At 52.1% G+C, this 22,381-nt stretch overlaps 1 protein-coding gene and 1 long non-coding RNA gene across 2 annotated transcripts; one reads left to right on the forward strand and one right to left on the reverse strand.

The window, feature by feature from the left end:
• Nucleotides 1-10,407: 10,407 nt before the first annotated feature.
• LOC135976333 (uncharacterized) lies at nt 10,408-14,555 on the forward strand. Its single transcript, XR_010593488.1, has 2 exons — nt 10,408-11,241; nt 14,140-14,555. It is a non-coding gene; the product is annotated as an uncharacterized LOC135976333 (long non-coding RNA).
• A 2,426-nt stretch (nt 14,556-16,981) lies between these two features.
• Nucleotides 16,982-21,848, reverse strand: LOC135976411 (uncharacterized). Its single transcript, XM_065571849.1, has 4 exons — nt 21,635-21,848; nt 19,386-19,679; nt 18,125-18,169; nt 16,982-17,110 (listed from the first exon to the last, which is right to left on the reverse strand). The coding sequence occupies exons 1-4, from the start codon at nt 21,846-21,848 to the stop codon at nt 16,995-16,997; spliced, it is 669 nt and encodes a 222-aa protein (XP_065427921.1). The 3' UTR covers nt 16,982-16,994.
• Between the last annotated feature and the right edge of the window lie 533 nt (nt 21,849-22,381).

Here is a 22,381-nt window from a genome sequence, read left to right on the forward strand (position 1 = left end):
CAAATTCTCTTTGAGGGGAGGGATAGCTCAGTGGTTTGAGCATTAGCCTCCTAAACCTAAAGTTGTGAGCTCTAATCCTTGAGGGGGCCATTTAGGGATCTGGGGCAAAAATCTGTCTGGGGCTTGGTCCTGCTTTGAGCAGGGGGTTGGACTAGATGACCTCCTGAGGTCTCTTCCAACCCTGATATTTGGTGTAGTGATTGTATTTGATAACCTCTGATTGTTTGGTGTATTGATTGTACAGTTTGTGTCTTATTGCATACCCCACTAGGTCAGCCAGTTCCCCCAGTTTAGGACTGGATAAGAGCCTGAGTCCCCTCTATTGTAAAGGCCCCATATCCCATTTCATTTCTGGCTGAGATTGGAGGGTTGCAACCATGGCTCTCTGTTTTTAGCTGAGGCTGTCATGAGATTCCCCACTGAATGGGGCATGTCAGAGGGGTTAGAACTGAAGGAGCAGAACCAGACAGCAGGAGTGTAGAGACAAAAACTGTGACAAATGTGCACAGTTGCAATTATAGCTTTGGTCAGTAGATGGCATGATTAATATGTGACTAGAAAAAATAAAGAGAGAAGGCAGGAGATGTTTTATTGGACCAACTCAGGTAAGATGGAGTTTTCCACTGGGATTGGTGCACAGTGTCATCTAGTGGATGGGAAGGTGCCTTCACCAGGACAAGCTTGCAGGGGTCAGAGATGAAATATTGCCAGGGCTTTTTTCTTATCTCTGTTCCACTACTTTAAGAACTGCACATTGTCTAATAACTCCACAGTGGAACCCTGGCAGCACCATTGACAATTCCAGGTGTGAAATGCAGCCAAGTGCGTATCGCTGAAGACCCTGTATAGATGTGAGACATCCAAGGGGACATGTGCCCTTCCAGTGATAGCAAACGCTCCCACATCCACCCACAGATTAGCCCCAGTCACTGTTCTCTGGCCTATCGTCCTGTGACTCCTCTGATGGGAACTTTACACTGATCAGGAAATAAACTCCAATTAAACTAACAAGTGAAGCCCAAATAATTAACAGGAGATGGGACCTTTCACTCAGACACTCTGCACTCTCTGATTTAACATTTCTATTGTGGTAGCACCTAGAGACCAACTGGGTCAGAGCCCCATTGCACTGGGCGCTGTACAAACAGAGCAAATGACAGCCACTGCTCCAAAGAGCTCACAGTCTAATATCTGAATCCCAAGCATCCACTGGAGACAGAAGAATATCCCAGTAGGGTACTGTTGACCAATATATGCTAACATCTATATCTCTCATATTAACAATATGTATGATCCTCACTATATCTATATCTATATGTATCTCTATAGATAAATATACATTAGTATGCATTAAGCATAAATAATATTACTAAGCACAAATATTAGAGCAATAATATAGTCTAAGTTGGCCTACACCTTTTTTTATAGTCCTGTTCACTTGTTCTAAGTATCCTATCACATCTTGCATTTCCTGAAGTAAGATCTGGCTTATAAATAGGAAAACTGTCAGGACCAGTATATGTTAGTGTTTTATCAAAGCAACAGGTAGGGAGTTACTCTTACAGGTCTGTACTGGAATGTCAAAGGAAGAGGACAAGACATATGATTATTCCAGCCTAGTACAGACCTAGGAGGTTCCATTATGCTCTTTGGTACCATGTGTTTAGAAAAAATAAATAAGGGGTACACCATAGTACCAGAAAAAGAAGGTAGAAAGCTGATTGGTTAAATCTAGTGTCAGAGGCCATACACAGTACCTTGTACCTGTAAACAGGTAGGGTATAAAAAGATGGCATTAGGGGTGTAGCTTGGGGAACACACCTTTTGTGTAAGGGGAATGTAACAACGCTGCACAAGAGGCTTCCCACAGACTGGTATTTTACTGAACCTTCTCCCCACACTATATTACTGTTGGCTTAGAGCAATAAACCTGACTGATATTGGTTATTTGGGCTCCTGAATACATTTCATACGGAACCAGAGTGTGGTCAAGCCACTGACTTTACAATTTATGCACAGGACAGAATATCAAATCAGAAACAGAGACCTCGTTCCTTAGCTCCTGTCCACCGAGCCCCCTTTTGCAATTTACTGTGACTATATACATTATAGCAGCCCCTGGAGACCCCCGTCAAGGTCAGGGCCCCTTTCCACTGGGTGCTGCACAGACACTAATGCTTCTGCATGGGGAAATTGACCAGCAACTATGCTGGCCTAGCTAAACCACTACAGCTATCGAGGGATAACTCCCTGTGGGGACACTCGTACTCCAGTGTATAAGGGGCTTTTTCCAGTTTACCTCAAGGTGAAAATGGTGTAAATTAACCCTGACCAAGGCTCTCTAATTCCAGAATAAGGGTGTCCCCACAGGGGCTTATCCCGAGATCACTGCAGTGATTATTTAGAGTATAGTTCTGCTGGTCGATTTGCTTGTGCAGACAAACCCTTAGTGAGAGACAGTTCCCGGCTGGAAGAGTTCACAGTCTAGGGGAGAATTTTCAAAAGCACCTGAGGGCCTTGCAAACACAAGGCAGTGGGCACAGAGCACAGTCATGCATTTGTGCTCCTAAATCCCTGAGGGGCTTTGAAAATTCTCCCCTGAGGCAAGGCAGAATTATTGTCCCCATTTCACAGATGGGGAGCTGAGGTCCGAGGAGAGGAAGTCACAGGCCTGTTGCCAGCCCAAAGGGCCCAAGGAGACAATAGTGGTTCTTTGCCCGGTGTGCTTGGCACCAATAAAGACACTGAGGGGAGAAAGCAAGCCAAGTTTTTCAGAGCTCTGAAAAGGCACTAGGAGACCAGCATGTCTCAAATCAAGCGCAACAAATACAAACAAATTTTACCTTTTATACTCCAAACTGTTTCTGTGTAAGCTTTGTCTGGCTTTTCCCTCTTACCCCTCCCTCCTTAAGCAGTTACAGTTAGAAAAGTTCCCATGCTTATCTTTGACCTTGTAGACTCTACGTAGTAGGCTTGCAAGCTAAGACAAAGCAGGTCTTTTCCTCCCCAGCAGAAGAGGCTGTGAATCTTTGGTGTACCCAGGACCGGCTTTACCAAGAGCGGGGCCCGATTCCTGGGGGCGGGGCTTGCTGCAAGCCCCGCCCCCAGGACCCGAGCCGCGCCGCCGGGGGGACCCGAGCCGCGCCGCGGGGGGGCCGGGGCCGGGGGTGAGGGGGGGGGATCCCAGCCGCGCCGCAGAAGCCGCGCCGGGGGTGGGGGGGGAGGATCCCAGCCGCGCCGCAGAAGCCGCGCCAGGGGTGGGGTGGGGGGCCCGAGCCGCGCTGCGCCGCCGGGGGGACCCGAGCTGCGCCGTGCTGCCGGGGGGCCGGGGACGGGGGGACCCGAGCCGCGCCGCAGGAGCCGCGCTGGGGGGAATCCCAGCCGCGCCACGGAAGCCGCGCCGGGGGTGGGGGGGATCCCAGCCGCGCCGCGGAAGCCGCGCCGGGGGGGGGGGGGACCCGAGCCACGCCGCGCCGCGGAAGCCGCGCCGGGGGGGGGACCCGAGCCACGCCGCGCCGGGGGGGGGACCCGAGCCGCGCCGCGCCGCGGGGTGCTGGGGGGACCCGAGCCGCGCCGCGGGGGCCGCGCCGGGGGTCCCAGCCGCGCCGTGGAAGCCGCGCCGGGGGTGGGGGGGGCCCGAGCCGCGCCGCGCCGCGGAAGCCGCGCCGGGGGGGGGACCCGAGCCGTGCCGCGCCGCGGGGTGCTGGGGGGATCCGAGCCGCGCCGCGGGGGCCGCGCCGGGGGTCCCAGCCGCGCCGTGGAAGCCGCGCCGGGGGTGGGGGGGGCCCGAGCCGCGCCACCGGGGGGCCGGGGATGGGGGGATCCCAGCCGCGCCGCGGAAGCTGCGCTGGGAGAGGGGGACCCGAGACGAGCGGCGCCGCGGGGGGAACGGGGGGCCCCGAGCCGCGGGGACTGGGCCGGGCTGGAGCCAAGCCGGGCCAGAGCCGCTGGGGCCTGCGGGATGGGCGCGCCTCCCCGGAGCCCTTCTCCCGCCCCCACCCCAGCTTACCTCGTGCTGCTGGCCCGCCCCTGCTTCGTCTCAGACTTCCCGCGAATCTCTGATTCGCGGGAAGCAGGGGAGGAGGCGGGGCGTTCAGGGGAGGGGAGGAGGGGCCGGGGAAGTGAGCTGGGGGCGGGGCGGGGTTGATAGCTGCAGCGCGGGGCCCTCTTGGCGCGGGGCCCAATTCAGCCAAATCGGCTGAATCGGCCTAAAGCCGGCCCTGGGTGTACCTGTGAAGAAAGGAAAGAACAACAGACAGAGAGCACTTGTACTGAGACAAGAAAGCACACCCCACTTCCCACTCCCCTGCCAGAACTGGGGTACCATTCATAGGCCATGCTCTTCCAAACATAATCTCGAAGGGACTAAGCCCTATCCTGCCCTTAGGGAAAGCACGAATGCGAAGTAACACAGGGGGCAAAGCATCAGGCCACTTAAGAGAGGCCTCCTGACAGACCTTTGAGAGGTGTCGCTTGAGTGTCTGATTTGTGCGTTCCACTACTCCACTGGCTTGTGGTCGCCAGGGTGTGTGGAGTTTCCAGGGGATTTGCAGAGCACTTGATATTTTTTGAACAACTTGAGATGTGAAGTGTGTTCCGTTATCAGATTCCATCCACTGGGGGAGGCTGAAGCGAGGAATGATTTCCTTGACAAACTTAAGAGCCACTGTTTTGGCAGTGTTGTTGCGACATGGGAAGGCTTCAGGCCATCCGCTGAATCAATCCACTAAGACGAGAAGGTACCTGTACCCTTGGGTCCTGGGAAACTCAGTAAAGTCTATTTGCCACACCAATCCTGGGCCTGGCGTAGGTTCCAGGGTGGCTGGTGGCACTGCTACTCCTGGTCGAGGGTTGTTCTTTTGGCAGATTAAACATTCAGCTTGTACCTGTGATACTAGGGGTTTAAGTCCAGAGGTTAGAAAATATTTATTCATAAGCTGGGTAAGAGCCTCTCTGCCTGTGTGTGTGGTTTGATGCAGTTTTTGCAACACTGGTCGGATTAGGCCCTTGGGCAGGAGGATTTTTCCCTCTGTGGAATAAAGCCATCCCTCCTTTCCTGGAGACTGAGACTGTCAGCCAGGTTTCTGTCCTCTTGGGAGTACTGAGGGGCTGCAAGCTCACCCACTGATGGGATGAGGGTATGCATTTGTGCATTCTCCTCAGGTGGTGATTTCAGGTTAGCAGCTCGCTTGGCTTCCCTGTCTGCTCTGGCATTGCCCTTGGTTACATCTTGATCTTCCCTTTGATGGGCTTTGCAATGTACCACTGCTACTGCTGAGGGGAGTTGTACCGCTTCTAAAAGCCAGAGAATTTGAGACCCATACTTGACCGGAGAGCCTTGGGCTGTTAGCATTCCCCTTTGCTTCCACAGACCAGCGTGAGCATGCAATACCCCAAAAGCATACTTTGAATCAGTAAAGATATTGACCCGTTTGTCTTTTGCCAGCTCGAGTGCACGACCTAGGGCCACTAGTTCAGCAAGCTGGGCAGATGTTCCCGACGGTAAACTCTCAGCTTCCAAGGTATCATGAAGAGACACAACCGCATAACCAGCTCTCCTTTGCCCATCCACAACAGTACTACTTCCATCTGTATATCATTCCAAGTCAGCATTTGGGAGTGGTTAATCTTTTAAATCTGGGCGGCTAGAATACTGAACATCTATGATTTCTAGTCAGTCATGTTCCTGCTTTTCTGTCTCTGGTAGCAGGGTAGCTGGATTAAGGGAGGGACAGATTTGCAGGGTGACTTCAGGATTCTCTAACAGCTTCGCCTGGTACCGAGCAACCCGAGCCTGTGTGAGCCAAAGACCACCCTTACTGTCCAGCAAGGCTTGGACCATATGGGGAACATACACTTGCACAGTTCCTCCCAGTGTCAGTTTTTCAGCTTCCCGAAGCACTAGAGCAGTAGCTGCGACCGCCCTCAAACAGGCTGGCCATCCCTTTGAAACTTGATCCAGTTGTTCAGAGAAGTATGCCACGGTCATTTCCAGGCACCTAATAGCTGGGTAAGCATTCCCAAAGCTACCCCTTTCCGTTCATGCACATACAGTTGGAATGGCTTAGATAGATCCAGCAGACCCAGGGCTGGGGCTTCCATCAACTTCCTTTTCAAGATTTTAAATGCCGTCTGCTTCTGGGGACCAGTGAAAGGGTTCATGTTCCGCTCCCTTAACACATTCATACAGAGGTTTAGCCCACAGTCCAAACTCTGGAATCCATATTCTGCAAAAGCCTGCCATGCCCAGAAATGCTCTGAGGTGTTTAGGGTTGCTGGGGATGGGAACTTGGCAGATAGCATCCTTTCTTTCATTTGAGAGCTGTCTCTCTCCCTGCCTGATGTGAAATCCCAGATATTGAACCTCTGAAAGAGCAATTTGGGCTTTGCTTTGAGATACCCTGTATCCTCACATTCCAATAAAGTTTAGGAGGCTCACAGTGGCTTTGAGACAAGGAATTAGACCCACATCAGCAATCAGCAAATCATCTACGTATTGCAGCAGGAGGGCTCTGTCTGAATTATCCCACTCCTCCAAGTCTCTGTCCAAAGCCTGGCCGAAAAGAGTGGGAGAATTTTTAAATCCTTGGGCCAATACTGTCCAGCAAAGCTGCTTTTTAACCCTTCATTTGTCGTCCCATTCGAAGGAGAATATCTCCTGAGACTGGGTGTCAACTGGAATCGTGAAGAAAGCATCTTTTAAATCTAGGACTGAGAAATGGGTATATTGCCCCCCTATAGAGGCCAACAATGTATACAGATTTGGAACCAGGTGGTGCAGAGTCTTAACCCGCTCATTAACTGCCCTGAGGTCCTGTACCAACTGATACGTGCCATTGGGCTTTTGTATGGGCAGAATGGGGGTGTTCCAAGCTGACTGGCATTCTCGTAGTACACCGCACTCTAGGAACCGATCTATAGTCTCTTGTAGTCCCTCTCTGGCTTCCCTTTTAATTGGATACTGTTTGATCCGCACTGGGCTTTTTCCTGGGAGGAGCTGAATATGCACAGGGGTTTGACGGTTTGCTTTTCCTGGGACCCCTGATGCCCAGACTAGAGGAAAAACCTGCTTCTCCCACTCACTCCACTCTGGGGCTTGCATAGCTGAGGGTTCGACTTCAAGGGTCATTATCCAAGCATTCTCAGGGGGTAAGGTAAGGGTTATATCATCTTGAGTGAAATGCAGGGTGGCACCTAAGCAACAAAGCAGGTCCCGTCCTAGTAGTGGTGTTGGACAATCAGGGAAGTAAACCAGCTTGTGTGATACAGTTCTGTTTCCCAAAGCACATTCCGCTGGGGCATATACTGGGCACTTGGTTCCTTTCCCTGTGGCACCCACCACAGTGAGGGAACCTGCCACAGGCAGCTGCAGGGGTTGGTTTACAGCGGTTCATGCAGCTCCAGAGTCTATTAAAAAATCTATGTCCGCATCTCCGACCCGCATTTTTACTTGGGGTTCCAGGGGTAGGATGGTCCGTCTCCCCTGACACCCCTAATCTCGATCCTCCGCTGCCATCATAGGGGTACCTTCCCTTTCAGGGCATTCATTTTTCCAGTGTTCCTCCTTTCAGCATATGGCACACTGGTTGCGACCCAGGCGCCTTTCCTGGGGACCAGGGCGCCCACATCTACGGCCTCTCATTCCCCGGCCCCTTCCACCTTTCTGTGGCCTTTCTTTGCCGCCGGCCTGCACCGCTGCTACCATCATTTTTACTTGCCTCTTCTCCTTCTCTCCCTCTCTAAGGCTATAAGCCCTGTTTGCAGTCTCCAAAATCTGAGCCATAGACATTCCCATTAAATCCTCCTTTTTTCTGCAATTTCCTTTTCATATCAGGGGCCGCACGGCTGGTGAAGATACCCTTTATAATTGCCTCAGTTGTATGATCATCTGGGTTTGCACTAGTAGTTTGCCTGATGGTATCCCGAATACGCTGCAGGAAAGCCACTGGACTTTCTTTCGAGTCCTGGATTAGTTCATAAGGCTTTGCCCAATTGTTATGTCTGACAGCTGAGTGTCGGAGACCATGCATAAGCAGTTCCTTATAGGAGTTAAGCAGCCTCAAATCCCCCTCCTCATTCGTATTCCACCGGGGGTCCCCTAGGGGGACAGCGATGTCTGGCAAGGGCTTGCCTTCCCTATCCTCGTTATACCTTTTTTGTGCCTCCTCCCTGGCTTTGGCTATGACCTGATTCCGCTCCACTTCAGACAACAAGGTTCTCATAAGTATATTACAATCATCCCAAAAAGAAGAACAGGAGTACTTGTGGCACCTTAGAGACTAACAAATTTATTAGAGCATAAGCTTTCGTGGACTACAGCCCACTTCTTCGGATGCATATAGAATGGAACATATATTGAGGAGATATATATACACACATACAGAGAGCATAAACAGAATGTCTGTACTGGCCTAGCTTGATTATCACTTCAAAAGGTTTTTTTCCCTTAATTGATTGGCCTCTCAGAGTTGGTAAGACAACTCCCACCTGTTTATGCTCTCTGTATGTGTGTATATATATCTCCTCAATATATGTTCCATTCTATATGCATCCGAAGAAGTGGGCTGTAGTCCACGAAAGCTTATGCTCTAATAAATTTGTTAGTCTCTAAGGTGCCACAAGTACTCCTGTTCTTCTTTTTGCGGATACAGACTAACACGGCTGTTACTCTGAAACAATCATCCCAGTCAGGCTTATGGCTAGCTAGACACCCTTCAAAGATAGAAATGAACTTGCTTGGATTCGTTGAGAATTCCCCTGCTTCTACCTTAAATGCAGCTAGGTGGACTGGATTAAAAGGTACATGTGAATATACAGACACTATCTGGGCTGCCCGTTCCTGTGTTCTTGGATGGGCTACCACACTCTCAGTAATCAACGGATACAATCCCACCGGGGGGGTACTCTCTGAAGTCTGTGGGGGTGGAGGAGTCGAAGGGGACACCGATTCTGGCATTACAATAGTGGGAAGGTTCTGGGGTTTAGCAGCAAATACTACCAAGTATGTTGGAGTCAAATGGCACTTGAGCAAAATATCAGTCCTATTTCTTAATACCATAAATGTATACGCATAAAGATGTTCATTCCATTTACCTGTTCTCTGACAAAACAAAAGCAACTGAAGGATCGTGTTGTAATTAAGTGATCCTTCTGGTGGCCACCTTTCTTGGCACTCCACCTGGTACTGAGGCCAATCAACTGTACAGAACCTTTTCAATTTACTTTTAATAAACTGGTCTGATCCAAACACTTTCCAGTTCACCAGAATGCATTCTAAGAGTGTGCACTGTACCCTGCCGGCTGTACTCTGTCCCTGCCCCATATTTTAGGGATACCCTGGGCGTCCCCAGGTCAAAACAGGGAGACTCTGGGCATCCCCAGGTCAAAACAGATAAAGTCCCCACTGGACTGTTCCTACCTTATCCAAGGGTCCGGTTCTGCACCATCGCCCTATCCACGGGACCGGTTCCCCACCATCGCCCGCAGCTGCTTCTCCACTGTCTGTGTGCGTTGCACCGTTGTGCCCTCCGGGGTCAACCAAACCACATCTCCGCCGAGGCCCCCGATGAAGTCACCGGTGCGCGCTGGGCATCGGTCGTCGCTGTAATCCGTCGGCCGCCAGGAGGGATCCGGGCAAGGCTAAATTTCAGCCTCGAGCCCACCCAGGGACACCAAAACTGTTGCCAGCCCAAAGGACCCGAGGAGACAACAGTGATTCGTTGCCCGGTGTGCTTGGCACCAATAAAGACACCGAGGGGAGAAAGCAAGCCAAGTTTATTCAGAGCTCTGAAAAGGCACTAGGAGACCAGTATGTCTCAAATCAAGCGCAACAAATACAAACAAATTTTACCTTTTATACTCCAAACTGTTTCTGTGTAAGCTTTGTCTGGCTTTTCCCCCTTACCCCTCCCTCCTTAAGCAGTTACAGTTAGAAAAGTTCCCATGCTTATCTTTGACCTTGTAGACTCTACGTAGTAGGCTTGCAAGCTAAGACAAAGCAGGCCTTTTCCTCCCCCTATGTTTGCTAGTGCAGTTGTCTGCTAGAAAAGCTGACCATTACATATTCTGCTTCAGCATCAAAGCAATTAGCATGGAAGTAGGTGAGAGTTCACAAGATGGAGTTCTGTGGTCACGTAGGCCCAGAGCAAGAGAGCTTCCTCGGCACTACTGGCCTTCCACTCTCTTGAGTAACCTGGTAGCTATGCCTAGTGGACCCCAACAGGCCCAAGGATTCTGTAACAGAGCTGGGAATTGAACCTCAATCCTCTTCAAGCGTTACCTTGGTACCTTAACCGTTAGCTTATCCACCTCCTCTAAATTTACAGCCCCTCTGCAAGAGGGATTATTTATAGAGAAGGAAGGAGCTGGGCTGGGCTGTCTGGCTGGGACAGGGCTAAGATCTTGTTGACGTCACTAGGCATCACCCTAGGTAACTCGGGAGGGTGAAAGGCCACAAAGTGTCAATGAAGCCTTCCTGCACTAGGCCTAAGTGAACCAAACTCTATCCTCCCATGTTTAAACTCTAATCAACCTCAACAGCCAGGTGCAATTGGAATATGTAAGCAACCAGTTATCTGTGTGCAACCCCCTGCTCAAGCAGTAATAATGAGGCCTGCATGTTTCTGGCTGAAGGGAAAAAGGACAAGATAACGGTTTAAAGAAGTTACTAACAAGCTAGGCTTATAGCTGCCAAGAATGACTTAACTATTACCAGGGACGGGAGGGGTAGAGGGAGGAAAGGGGGGGAGAAAGGGCGGGCTAGAGGGGAAAGGGGGGGGGTGAGGCTTAACTGCAAAATGTATAAAAGAAGAAAAACTGTTTCTGTTAATGTGCTTGATCTGAGACGTGCCTGTCTCCTTGCACCGCTTTGGGATCCCAAATAAATTTTGTTTGCTTCTCCACCTGGTGTGTTTATTGACGCGAAGCACACCGGGCAACGGACCCGCTGTTGCTTTGCCTCGGGCACTCTGTGCTGGCAACAGTTTTGGCGCCCAACGTGGGGCTCGAGGCTAAAATTTAGCCTTGCCCGGACCCCTCTCGGAGGTCGACAGATTGCGGCAACGACCGACGCCCAGCGCGCACCGGTGACTTTACCGGGGGCCTCGGTGGAGACGTGGTTTGGTCGACCCCGGAGGGCACAACGGTGCAACGCGCTTGAGTAGTGGAGAAGCAGCTGCGGGCGACGGTGGGGAACCGGTCCCATGGATAGGGCGACGGTGCAGAACCGGACCCTTGGATAAGGTAGGAACAGTCCAGTGGGGACTTTATCTGTCTTGACCTGGGGACGCCCAGTGTCTACCTGTTATGACCTGGGGACGCCCAGTGTCTCCCTATGGGGCAGGGACAGAGTATGGCAGGCAGGGTAAGGTGTACACCCTTGGAATGCATTCTGGTGAACTGGAAAGTGTTTGGATCGGATCCGTTGGTTAAAAGTAAACTGAAAAGGTTCTGTACAGTAGACTGGCCTCAATATCAGCTAGAGGACCAGGAAAGGTGGCCACCGAAAGGATCACTTAATTATAACACGATCCTTCAATTACTTCTGTTTTGTCAGCAAACGGGTAAATGGAATGAACATTTGTATGTACAGTTGTTTATGTTGCTAAGAGATAGGTTAGATATTTTGCAAAAGTGTGATTTGACTCCGACAGGTTCGGTAGTAGCTACTGTTAATCCCCAGAACCCCCCCACAGCTGTAATGGCAGGTCCGGTGTCCCCTTCGGCTATCACACCCCCACAATATAAAGACAAGGTGTCTCAGCTCCCAGAGATTGCCCCCTCAGTGGAATTTTATCCGTTGATCACTGAGACCGTGGTGTCCAGACATGGCTCAGATAGGAATCAGGCCACTACTATGCAGGTTTACACCCATGTGCCTTTTAACCCAGTGGACCTAGCAGCCTTTAAGGCACAGGCAGGGGAATTCTCTACGAACCCAAGCAAGTTTATCTCAGTCTTTGAAGGGTGCCTGGCTAGCTGTAAGCCTGACTGGGATGATTGTAATGTCCTTATGCGGACCCTGCTGTCTGAGATGGAGCGTAATCAGGTTGTGTCTAAAGAAAAGGAAAAGAGGCAAGCGAAAATGATGGTCGCAGCAGTACAGGCTGGTGGCAGGGGAAAATTCCAGGAAGGTGGAAGGGGCCAGGGAATGAGAGGACGTGGGCGCCCTGGCTCACAGGAAAGGTGTCTGGGTCGCAACCAGTGTGCCAGATGCCGGAAGGAGGGACATTGGAAAAATGAGTGCCCCGAAAGGGAAGGTACCCCTATGATGGCAGCGGAGGATCAAGAATAGGAGTGTCAGGGGAGACGGACTATCCTGCCCCTGGAACCCCGAGTAAACATGAGGGTGGGAGATTCGGACATAGACTTTTTAATAGACTCTGGAGCTGCACGAACAGCCGTAAACCAACCTCTGCAGCTGCCTGTGTCAGAGTCCCTCACTGTGGTGGGTGCCACAGGGAAAGGAACCAAGTGCCCAGTATATGCCCCAGCGGAATGTGCTTTGGGAAACAGAACTCTATCTCACAAACTGGTTTTCCTCCCCGATTGTCCAACACCTCTACTGGGACGGGACCTGCTTTGTTGCTTAGGAGCCACCCTGCATTTCACCCAAGATGAAATAAACCTCACCTTACCTGCAGAGAATGCCTGGATAATGACCCTTGCAATTGAGCCCTCAGACATGCAAGCCCCAGAGTGGAGCAAGTGGGAAGACAAAAGGAGGGTTAAAAAGCAGCTTTGCTGGACAGTGTTGGCCCAGGGATTTAAAAATTCCCACACCCTTTTCGGCCAGGCCCTGGCCAGAGACTTGGAGGAGCAGGACAATGAGGACAGGGTCCTCCTCCTGCAATATGTGGATGACTTGTTAATTGCTGCTGTGGGTCTCATCCCTTGCCTTAAAGCCACTGTAAGCCTCCTGAACTTTGTTGGACTCCTCAAAAGTGGGTGTGCTCGTCCTGGTTTGTTGCTCCAAAGCTCTGTATAGAAGTTATTTTGCTGGATAATGGCAACGTGTATGTGTTCATTGTTGGGAAAAGGTGTATGAGTGAAGAGTGGAAGTTTCCTTTCTAAGTTAAAAGAAGCCAAGAAGGAGAGAAGGAAAAAGAACAGAACGAGTTAACTGAGGGAAAAAAATATAGCTAGCAAGCTCAGTCCAAAGATTAGATGCTGGCCCATCCAAGGACACTGCCCAGAGCTAAGACTTGGCCGACAGCCAAGAAAAGGGGGGGCCTGAATGTGCCCAAGCAACTATGAGATCTGCAAAACACTGTCAGGCATTAATGAAATGTGTTAGGTTTCTTTTCTCACAGATAAAAGAAGTGCTACCCAAAGACCCTAGCAGCCCTGCCATTCATTGAAACAAGGAGACTGAGTCTACGTAAGGTCCATCAACGAAAAACTGCTTTGGCTCCACACTGGAAAGGCCCTTTCCAAGTCCTGTTAACCACCAACACTGCTGTGAAGTACCAAGGACTGCCCACCTGAACCCAGGCTTCTCACTGTAAAAAGACCCCTCCACCTCGGGAGGACTCTCCAACTGATGATAAGCCTATTTAAAGACAGGGTGATGTGCTAGTAACCTCTCCTCTGTATGATGCTGAACCACACTGTTTCAGGAAAAGAGAAGAAGGAACACTTGCTTCATTGAAACCACAAAGTCCAGGAATTCCTGACTACAAAAGACATTAAGAACTGACCCTGGTGAAGAAACAAAGAATTATACACTGGCAGGGAGGCTCTTAGACCCCTGGCCTCCCAGGTACAGGCTGAATGTCTAGTCTGCCAAAAGAACAACCCTCGACCAGGAGTGTCAGTGCCACCAGCCACTCTGGAACCTACCCCAGGCCTGGGGCTGGTTTGGCAAATAGACTTTACTGAGTTCCCCCTGACCCAAGGATTCAAATACCTTTTCATCTTGGTGGATCGATTCAGCGGATGGCCTGATGCCTTACCCCTTGTTTTGCTCCACATGCGCTCTCTCCCAAAGTGCAGGTTAGGGCTCAGTCCCTTCGAGATTATGTTTGGAAGGGCATGGCCTATGAACGGTACACCGGTTCTGGCAGGGGAGTGGGAAATGGGGTGTGGCTTTTTATCTCAGTACATGTGCTGTCTGTCTGCTGTTCTCTGTTCTCTCCACAGGTATACCAGAGATTTGCAGCCTCTCCCTCTGGATGCCCCTGTCCATTCCTTGCAGCCAGGCGATTCCGTTCTCATTTGGACCTGGAAGGACAAGCCTCTCCAAGAGAAGTGGAAGGGACCCCACACCATCCTGCTGGTCTCCCACACAGCAGCAAAGGTCAAGGGACACAAGAACTGGATTCAATCACTCCCGTCTGAAGGCAGTGCCCGCTCCTGAACGGTGGACCGTCCAGCCTACGGAAAAAGACTACCAGCGACGACCTGAGACTTAAACTGTTATTCAAAAGACAATAAGGCCTGCTGGGAATGCCCTGTGGTCTCTTTGGACAGTCGCAGCGCACTCCCCGTGAAAACTCTAAGCGTTGGTTGTGTTTACTCTCACAGGGCCGGCCTAACCTGGTGGCCTGGTCCTTTTGTTTTTAATCTGCCTACTATTGGTAATTGATATTTTGTGGGTATTTGGGGAATTGTAATTGTTAGGCCCTAGGGTCACCTGCCCAGCATGAGTTCAGGTCCAGGGTCTGTCACAGTGGTACTCTTTGCCATAGGGACACTCCTTTCGTTACCTCCTGTTTCCCCCTAGGCACATGTGGGTTGGAAAGGGATCCCTACTAACTTGGAAACAAACACATATAAGTCCTTGAAGGTTTGCTTTGCCCAAGAGTTTAACCTCTCTAACTGCTGGGTATGCTCCCAAATCCCGCACCACGCAGCAGGGTTACCCTGGAGAGTGGTCCCCCAAAATTGGTCAGATATCTGTTGGGGATGGTTCAGTAGGGGAAGAAATACCTCGGGTACCCCCTTGTGACAAAACTGTACCATTAAATCCCAGTATGCATTAAGGGACAACCCCTGGCTGCCCCAGGCAGCGTAAATCTTTGTATGCCACCTCAGAGCCCATTAAGGAAGGAGACAGGTTGGGTATAATCCTCCTCCCATCCCATGGGGTGGGACGACTAACCCAATTTTATCGCAGGCTCTCTGTGTTTCTCACCACATTCGCCAATGAAACCTTGGCCATAGAGAAGAGCCTTAACTCAGAGCTATACCAGCTCCGGTTGCTGTCCCTGAAAAACAGACAGGCCTTAAATTATGTTTTAGCCTCCCAGGGCGGGGTGTGTGCCTTTATTGGGAATGAATGTTGTACTTAGGTCCCGGAAAACTCACAGGACATTAACAAGCACGTCCTGTCGGCCAAACAGGCTTTCAAGCAGTGGAAGGCCCAGGAAAGGAAACCCACAGTTTTCGATTCCCTTTGAAGTTGGTTGCCCAACCTAGGAGGACTGGGCGGTGGCCTTGTGCGTCTCCTCCTCACCGGTGTGGTACTGTGCCTGGTCACCCTCCTCCTGATTGCTTGTTTTAAGATGCTCCTCCGTAAGCTTTGTGCCCCCCCGTTCCTCAAAAATCCCGGCATACCCTCTCATTGAAAACCCCAGCTTCATAGCACTTAATCATATCTTGTCCACAGAATATGAGAAAACTCAGCCAAAAGCTTGTTGAGTATTCTCAAAGGAGGGAGTTGTTGACGTCACTAGGCATCACCCTAGGTAACTCGGGAGGGTGAAAGGCCACAAAGTGTCAATGAAGCCTTCCTGCACTAGGCCTAAGTGAACCAAACTCTATCCTCCCATGTTTAAACTCTAATCAACCTCAACAGCCAGGTGCAATTGGAATATGTAAGCAACCAGTTATCTGTGTGCAACCCCCTGCTCAAGCAGTAATAATGAGGCCTGCATGTTTCTGGCTGAAGGGAAAAAGGACAAGATAACGGTTTAAAGAAGTTACTAACAAGCTAGGCTTATAGCTGCCAAGAATGACTTAACTATTACCAGGGACGGGAGGGGTAGAGGGAGGAAAGGGGGGGAGAAAGGGCGGGCTAGAGGGGAAAGGGGGGGGGTGAGGCTTAACTGCAAAATGTATAAAAGAAGAAAAACTGTTTCTGTTAATGTGCTTGATCTGAGACGTGCCTGTCTCCTTGCACCGCTTTGGGATCCCAAATAAATTTTGTTTGCTTCTCCACCTGGTGTGTTTATTGACGCGAAGCACACCGGGCAACGGACCCGCTGTTGCTTTGCCTCGGGCACTCTGTGCTGGCAACAATCTGACAGAGGTCGGTGTGGCCCTGGCCTAGCTGGGAGTGAGCAGAGGTCTGTAGGATGCAGGGCAGGGGGTTGCCAATGCCAAGTGCCCAGTTTTTGTCTGGAATGTCTGGTCAAAAAGGAGACCTAGCAGTGTCCAGTCAGGTGTACTGACCGGACCCTGAAGGTCCAGTTACTGGAAGAGGGGGCGAGGCACCAGGTCATTAACCCATGCCAGTTTCTACTTAGCTGGGGCTGCCTCTTACCTGCAGGCAGGCCCTGCCTCAGGCTGCAGCAGCTCCCAGCCCAGCCCTGGAGCAGAGGGAGCCCAGCGGGGCACGGGGCAGGAGACGATGCAGAGATGAGAAATGTGGGGGGGAGAGCAGAGAGTGATTTGGGGAGGTGGGAGAGGAGCAAGCAAAGGGCGGGGCCTGGGAAGAAGCAGAGAAGGGGCAGGGCCTTGGGGGAAGCAGTGGGCAGGGGGTCTGGTTTTCAGCCAATAGAAAGTTGGCAACCCTAGTCAGTGACTGACAACATCCCTGATGGGGGAAGGGAGAGGGACTGAAGGGGGCTGGAAGAGTTACCTGGGCAAAAACTGTTACCACAGGGGCCTATTCTGCAGCACTGACCAATGGTGTCTCCCTAACTCTCACTCAGAACTGGTCACTGGTATCTCCCCAGCCCCCTCCTCACCCTCCCTCCTGCTCACAGTTGATCAATGGCGATTCCCCATTACCTCCCCCTGCAAAATGCTGACGCTCCCCCCACGAGTCTCCTCTAGCCCTGCAGGCTCCGTTTCTCCAACATGAAGGTGATGACGGGTGCAGACACCAGGAGGAGCAAAACCAGGGTGCAGCGAGTGGCCCAGATGATGATGGACAACATGTCTGGCCCTGCAACATGGAAAGGGACATGGTGAGGGCCGTATGCAAATCATGTGGGACTGCAGTGCTAGCACTAGACACAGAGCAGCAGCTCTGGAATGGGGTCCCCGGTGTGCGCTCCCAGAGGCCTGGGTCTAACAGGGGAGATCATGCTGCAGGGGAGCACGTTCCCCTGATGGGAGGTTGTTGGGGAGCCTCCTCCTTTCCCCCAGCACAGGGTCATTCTTGCCCCAATTTGCTCAGGCTGCACCAGGATTCTGTGCAACGGCCGCACAAGAGCCAGTGACAGACGCAGCAACCCAGGCCCTATCGCCCCTCTCCAGTGTAGATGACAGTTCACCACGGGGTCGACCCCGCCCTGGGCAGAGGGCAGCACGAGGCCTTGGCACCAGCTGTGTCCTCAGGATAGGGTGGGTTGGTTTGCTGATACAAATGCTTTGTGGGGAGCTGAGGCAAACAGCCAGGTTGGGGTCCTGCAAAAGTCAGTTCCTGGGACGTGGTTGCTGCCTGGGAACCAGGCACTGGTGCAGGGCTGAGATTTCTGAAAGAGGGGTTTGCCCACATGCTGTTTGTGGAGCACAGAGCATAAATAACTAATTACCTGGAGAGACAGAACTTGTGAGCCCAGGTGTGATGATGCGTCTGGTGCCTCCTGCCAGAACAACACCAAATACAGTGAGTGCAGAGGGAGGAAATAATTCACTGACTGCGGATTTAGCAGAGGGAATCAGTGAACTCCAGATGAAACTTGCCCATCAGAAGGGTTTGGGATTCCCCCATTGACAGAGCCATTTTCCTGCCTGCAAAGATGTTTCCCAGCTCAGCAATGCTGGTGAATGCCCGGGAGAGCTGCAGGGAGAATGCGCCGCATTGGATGAGCCTGTCACCCTGTTCTGTGGTTGTGTGTTTAGCTCTACATCCATCGTCACCGCGATTACACTCAGACTGGGGGTTGCCCAGCCCAGGACCCATCTTTCCTTCAATAGAATCCCCAGGATAAAGAAATGATTCAGATTCATTTACCTTGTGGGGAGGAACCCCCGACACTGCCGCTGCTGGAGTCATCACCTAGGCAATAAATACATAAGAGATCAGAGCAGAGCATGCCCCCATTCCAGGCCCATATGCTGCATTAGCTCAGCTACACCATGGGCAACAACTGGCTGGTGGATGTGCTGCTGAAAGGGGCCTGAGGTAAGAGTGACTCACAAACTGAAGCTGAGTGAGCAGTACAAGATAGTTGTGAAAAGGGCTAACATTGTATGTAAGACACGGAAGGTCATTGTTCCGCTCTGCTCAGCACTGATGAGGCCTCAGCTGTAGTACAGGGTCCAGTTCTGGTTGTGACACTTCAGGAAAGTTGTGGACATATTGGAGAGTCCAGAGGAGAGCAACAAAAATGATGAAAGGTTTAGAAAACCTGACCTAGGAGGAAAGGTTAAAAACACTGGGCATGTTTAGTCTTGAGAAAAGAAGCCTGAAGGGGAACCTGATAACAGTCTCCAAATATGCTAATTCCAGTTATAGAAGATGGGGATCAATTGTTCTCAGTGCCACTGAAGGTAGGATAAGCAGTAAGGGGCTTAAACTGCAGCAAGGGAGTATTAGGTCAGATAGTAGGAAAAGCTTTCTAACTACAGGTTGTGGAATCTCCATCATTGGAGATTTTTTAAAAGCAGGTTAGAGAAACACCTGTCAGGAATGGTCTAGATAATACTTAGTCCTGCCATGAGTGCAGGCCATGGGACTAGATGATCTCTCAAGGTCCCTTCTGGTCCTACGATTCTATGATTCTATAGGGCTAGCGAAGCCCTGGAATAGGCTTCCAAGGCAGGTTGTGGAATCCCTGTCATTGGAGGTTTATAAAACAGGTTGGACAAACTCCTATCAGGGATGGTCCAGGTTTATTTGGTTCTGCCTCAGTGCAAGGGAGGCTGGACTTGATGGAATCTTGAGGTCCCTTCCCGCCTGACATTTCTATGATATCCCCTACCTGTCAGGGTTGGGCCGTCTGAGCTGAGATGGGTGAAAATTGGGGGTGGGGTTCCCTGTGTCAAATTTTGAACAAAGATGTTTTGTTAGAAATTTTTCGTTTCAGATTTTGATGAATTTCAGCATTTGGATTTTCAGGAGTTTCTTACTGAATTGTTGTTCTCGCTCTGCCATTCATCCCCCCTCCCCTCCATTTCGTGTGATGCTGAGTTGCTGGGCAGGGCAGAGATAGGATATGGACACACACACACACACACAGAAAAACATAGGAACACACACACACATGCCTTACCAGTGAGGCTGAGGCGCTGGGCAGGGCTGAGCTGGGATTTGGTCACCCGGTTCTCACTGTCCTTGATCTCGTACCCACAGGTGTAATTCCCAGAACTGACTCCAGGCACCACATGGTCATAGTCGTAGATGGCCTTCTTCTCCAAGCCCCTCTGGGATGAAACCTCCTCCCTGTCCTTGCAGAAGATGACGCGGGTGGCCAGGAGCTGGGACAACACTGAGCACTGGAGCTGCACGGAGTCCCCTGGCCGGGCAGACGTCTGGCTCAGGTGGAGGGTGGGGGCAGGGAGAGTGCCTGGAAAGGCGAATGGGTCACAACTGTCAGTGGGGCATTGCTGGCACCCAGCACTGTTGATGGGCCAGGAGGTAAATGGTGGGTGGGTCTGTGACACATCTCAGATGGAGGCTCTGATTACAGACAGCTGGGCAGACTGGGGGACAATCTCTCTCTGGTGACCGGAAGCTTTATTCCCTGGGATCATTTGGGTTATGAACGAGCCTGGAGGCTCATCTGGGCTTGGTTCACATTGTCTAGTGCTGCGCACTCTCCTAGAATAAGAGGCCCTGGTGCTGGCACTCCACTGACCCATCTGGAGCAGTACGGCTGGGAGAGAAGTGACCCCTCAGTGTGGCCAGCCCCTGGCCATTAGGGGCTGTCTAGGCAGGGAATGGCCAACACCTCAGTCTGCTCTGCCAGCCCATGCAGTGAAGGTCACTTCCTACCCCATGGAACTCACCAACTGACAGTCAAGGAGCCGTGTCCAGTCCCTAGCCCCTCTGATGTCAACTCTAACATCCTCCTTGTCCTTGTGCCCCTCCCACCCCCAATCCCCAGCTGGCACAGGAGGCACCGGGAGCAGTTCCAGGCCCAGGCTAAGGGAGTGTCCTGGAGAAGTGGCAGGGAACGGATCCCCCTTTCCTGGGAATCACTAGGGCGATGGGACCCAGCTCTGAACTCGCAGGATAACTGCTGCTGTCTCTGGGTAGGTCAATATCTGCCCAACACCTTCCCCACCCCCGCAGAGCCCCCTGCTCCTGCCTTGCCCAGGCAGCCAGCAAAGAAACAGCTCCACCAGCCCGTGTTGGGTTGGACACAGGGGTCGCTGGGTGCAGCTCCCTGGCCTGGCTCATACAGGAGCTCAGCCTGGATTATATAATGGTCCCTTCTTGCCGTACCCTCTCGAGCGCCACCTGCCCGCCCAGGGCTGACTATTAACGGTGCTGCTGACATTTAAGGATGAGGCGCAGGCTGAGTCCATGTGGGGGATGAGTTCCAGGGCAGAGACCTGCGCCCGGAAAGGGTTGGGAGCTGGTGCCATGGGAAGCTAAATCCCTTGAAGTCAGAGCCGTTGCGTTCTCTGCTTCCCAGGGCCAGTGCCCCGGGGATGAGACGGGCTGTGGATGTGACTCTCTGACCTGCATCTCACACTGGCCTCGGGTCAGAGCAGAGCTGAGAGGTAGTAGGACAGGGAGGGGTCGCCCAAGAGATCTGCACCCTGGTCAGATCCCAGACAGCCCCGTCTTCCTTCCCGTGCCATTTCTGCTGGCACCACAGTGAACAGGGAGCGGCCCAAGGGGGGAGGGGTAAATGCCATGGGTAGATTGGGGACAGACAGACAGACGGACTCACCTGGAGCTGAGCAAATCTCCTGGTTGCTGGGACTCAGCGCTGGGAACAGAAAGGTGACATGTGGTTAGTGCTGGAGATAAAATCCCCCCCTTTTCTGAGGTCCCTCTTTAGGGACAAAAACTTCCTTTAATAGGAAAAAATTCCTGATTTGTGTTTTGGTGAAGAAGCAAACCAGGCAGGACGTTAGATCTGGGGCATGGCAGGTTCCTCGCTCACACACAGACCTTGGCTGAGCTGGGACCAACTTTTCCTTCAGCTCTCTAGAGGGCCAGATCCTCAGCTGGTGTAAACCGGCATTGACTCCAGTGGAGCTACACTGATTTACACCAGCTGGGGAACTGGCCCAGTAACTGTCACACTCAGTGTTTACACTGGTTCCCATTTCTCACCCACTGAAGAGGATTTGCCAATAGCCTCGGCCAAGGGCTGCTCTTGATTCTGTTTCCCCCCAGCCTGCTGCGAATTAGCACAGGATTCCCACATACTCACTGGGAAGCAAGAGGCACAGAGACAGGATCATCAGGGCGGTGGTGGGAGCCGATCAGGATGGAAACAGCCGAGCAGCTTCTGTTTCTGATGGGGTCCGGAGGGTACAATCCACAGTTGCTCCCTGCTCCCACCTGTCCCCTCTACTCTGTCTGACTTCAGCAGAAGGGAAGCTCTGGTCTCTCTCTCTCTGCTCCGATCTGCCCCCGTCTGCTCCCCCGCGTTGGATGCTCCAGCCAGCACCTTTCTCTGCTTCCAGGCCCTGGGGTCTGCAGGGCTCAGGCAGCAGAGATGCTGCAGCCTCTCTCTGACCTCCTCTGTCTCCTCCTTGGGTCTGATAATCATCATCGCTCCCCATTTCCTGCCTTGTGCCGCCCCCTTTCCGTGCTCCGGCCACAGCGTCTCTATTTAGGGCTGCAAGATTGAGAACCGAAGGGGCCTGGTTTGCTTGTTTGAGTCTGAACATATCACTGAGGAAACAGCTCCCATCCCATCTCACTGCCTGGGGACTGATACAGCCCCCCGGCTAAAGGCACATTTGGGTCAGGGTGAAAGGTCACTGGGTGACTGGGGGGCCTGGGATATTGGATGAGTCTGAATCTTTTGCCTCCATCCTGGTCTCTAGTCTCTGGTGAGAAGGACCCAGCTCCCCCAGGGGGAAATTCAACCTCTGGTGTTAAGGGGACATAAATGGGGTCTGGCCTGATGCTGGACACTCTGCACAAGGGTGAATTTCACCCCCAAAAAACACTGAACGTGGGACTACACTGGCTTCCCCACCTGCTTAGTCTCCACCTACCCCATCCTCCACACCCAGCTCTAGCCACTTCTGCAGGCTCTGCCCTGACTGCCCCTGCTCCCCATTCTGGGTTGCAGAGGAG

The sequence above is a fragment of the Chrysemys picta genome, chromosome 17, assembly GCF_011386835.1.
Source record: "Chrysemys picta bellii isolate R12L10 chromosome 17, ASM1138683v2, whole genome shotgun sequence".
Classification (NCBI taxonomy): domain Eukaryota; kingdom Metazoa; phylum Chordata; order Testudines; family Emydidae; genus Chrysemys; species Chrysemys picta.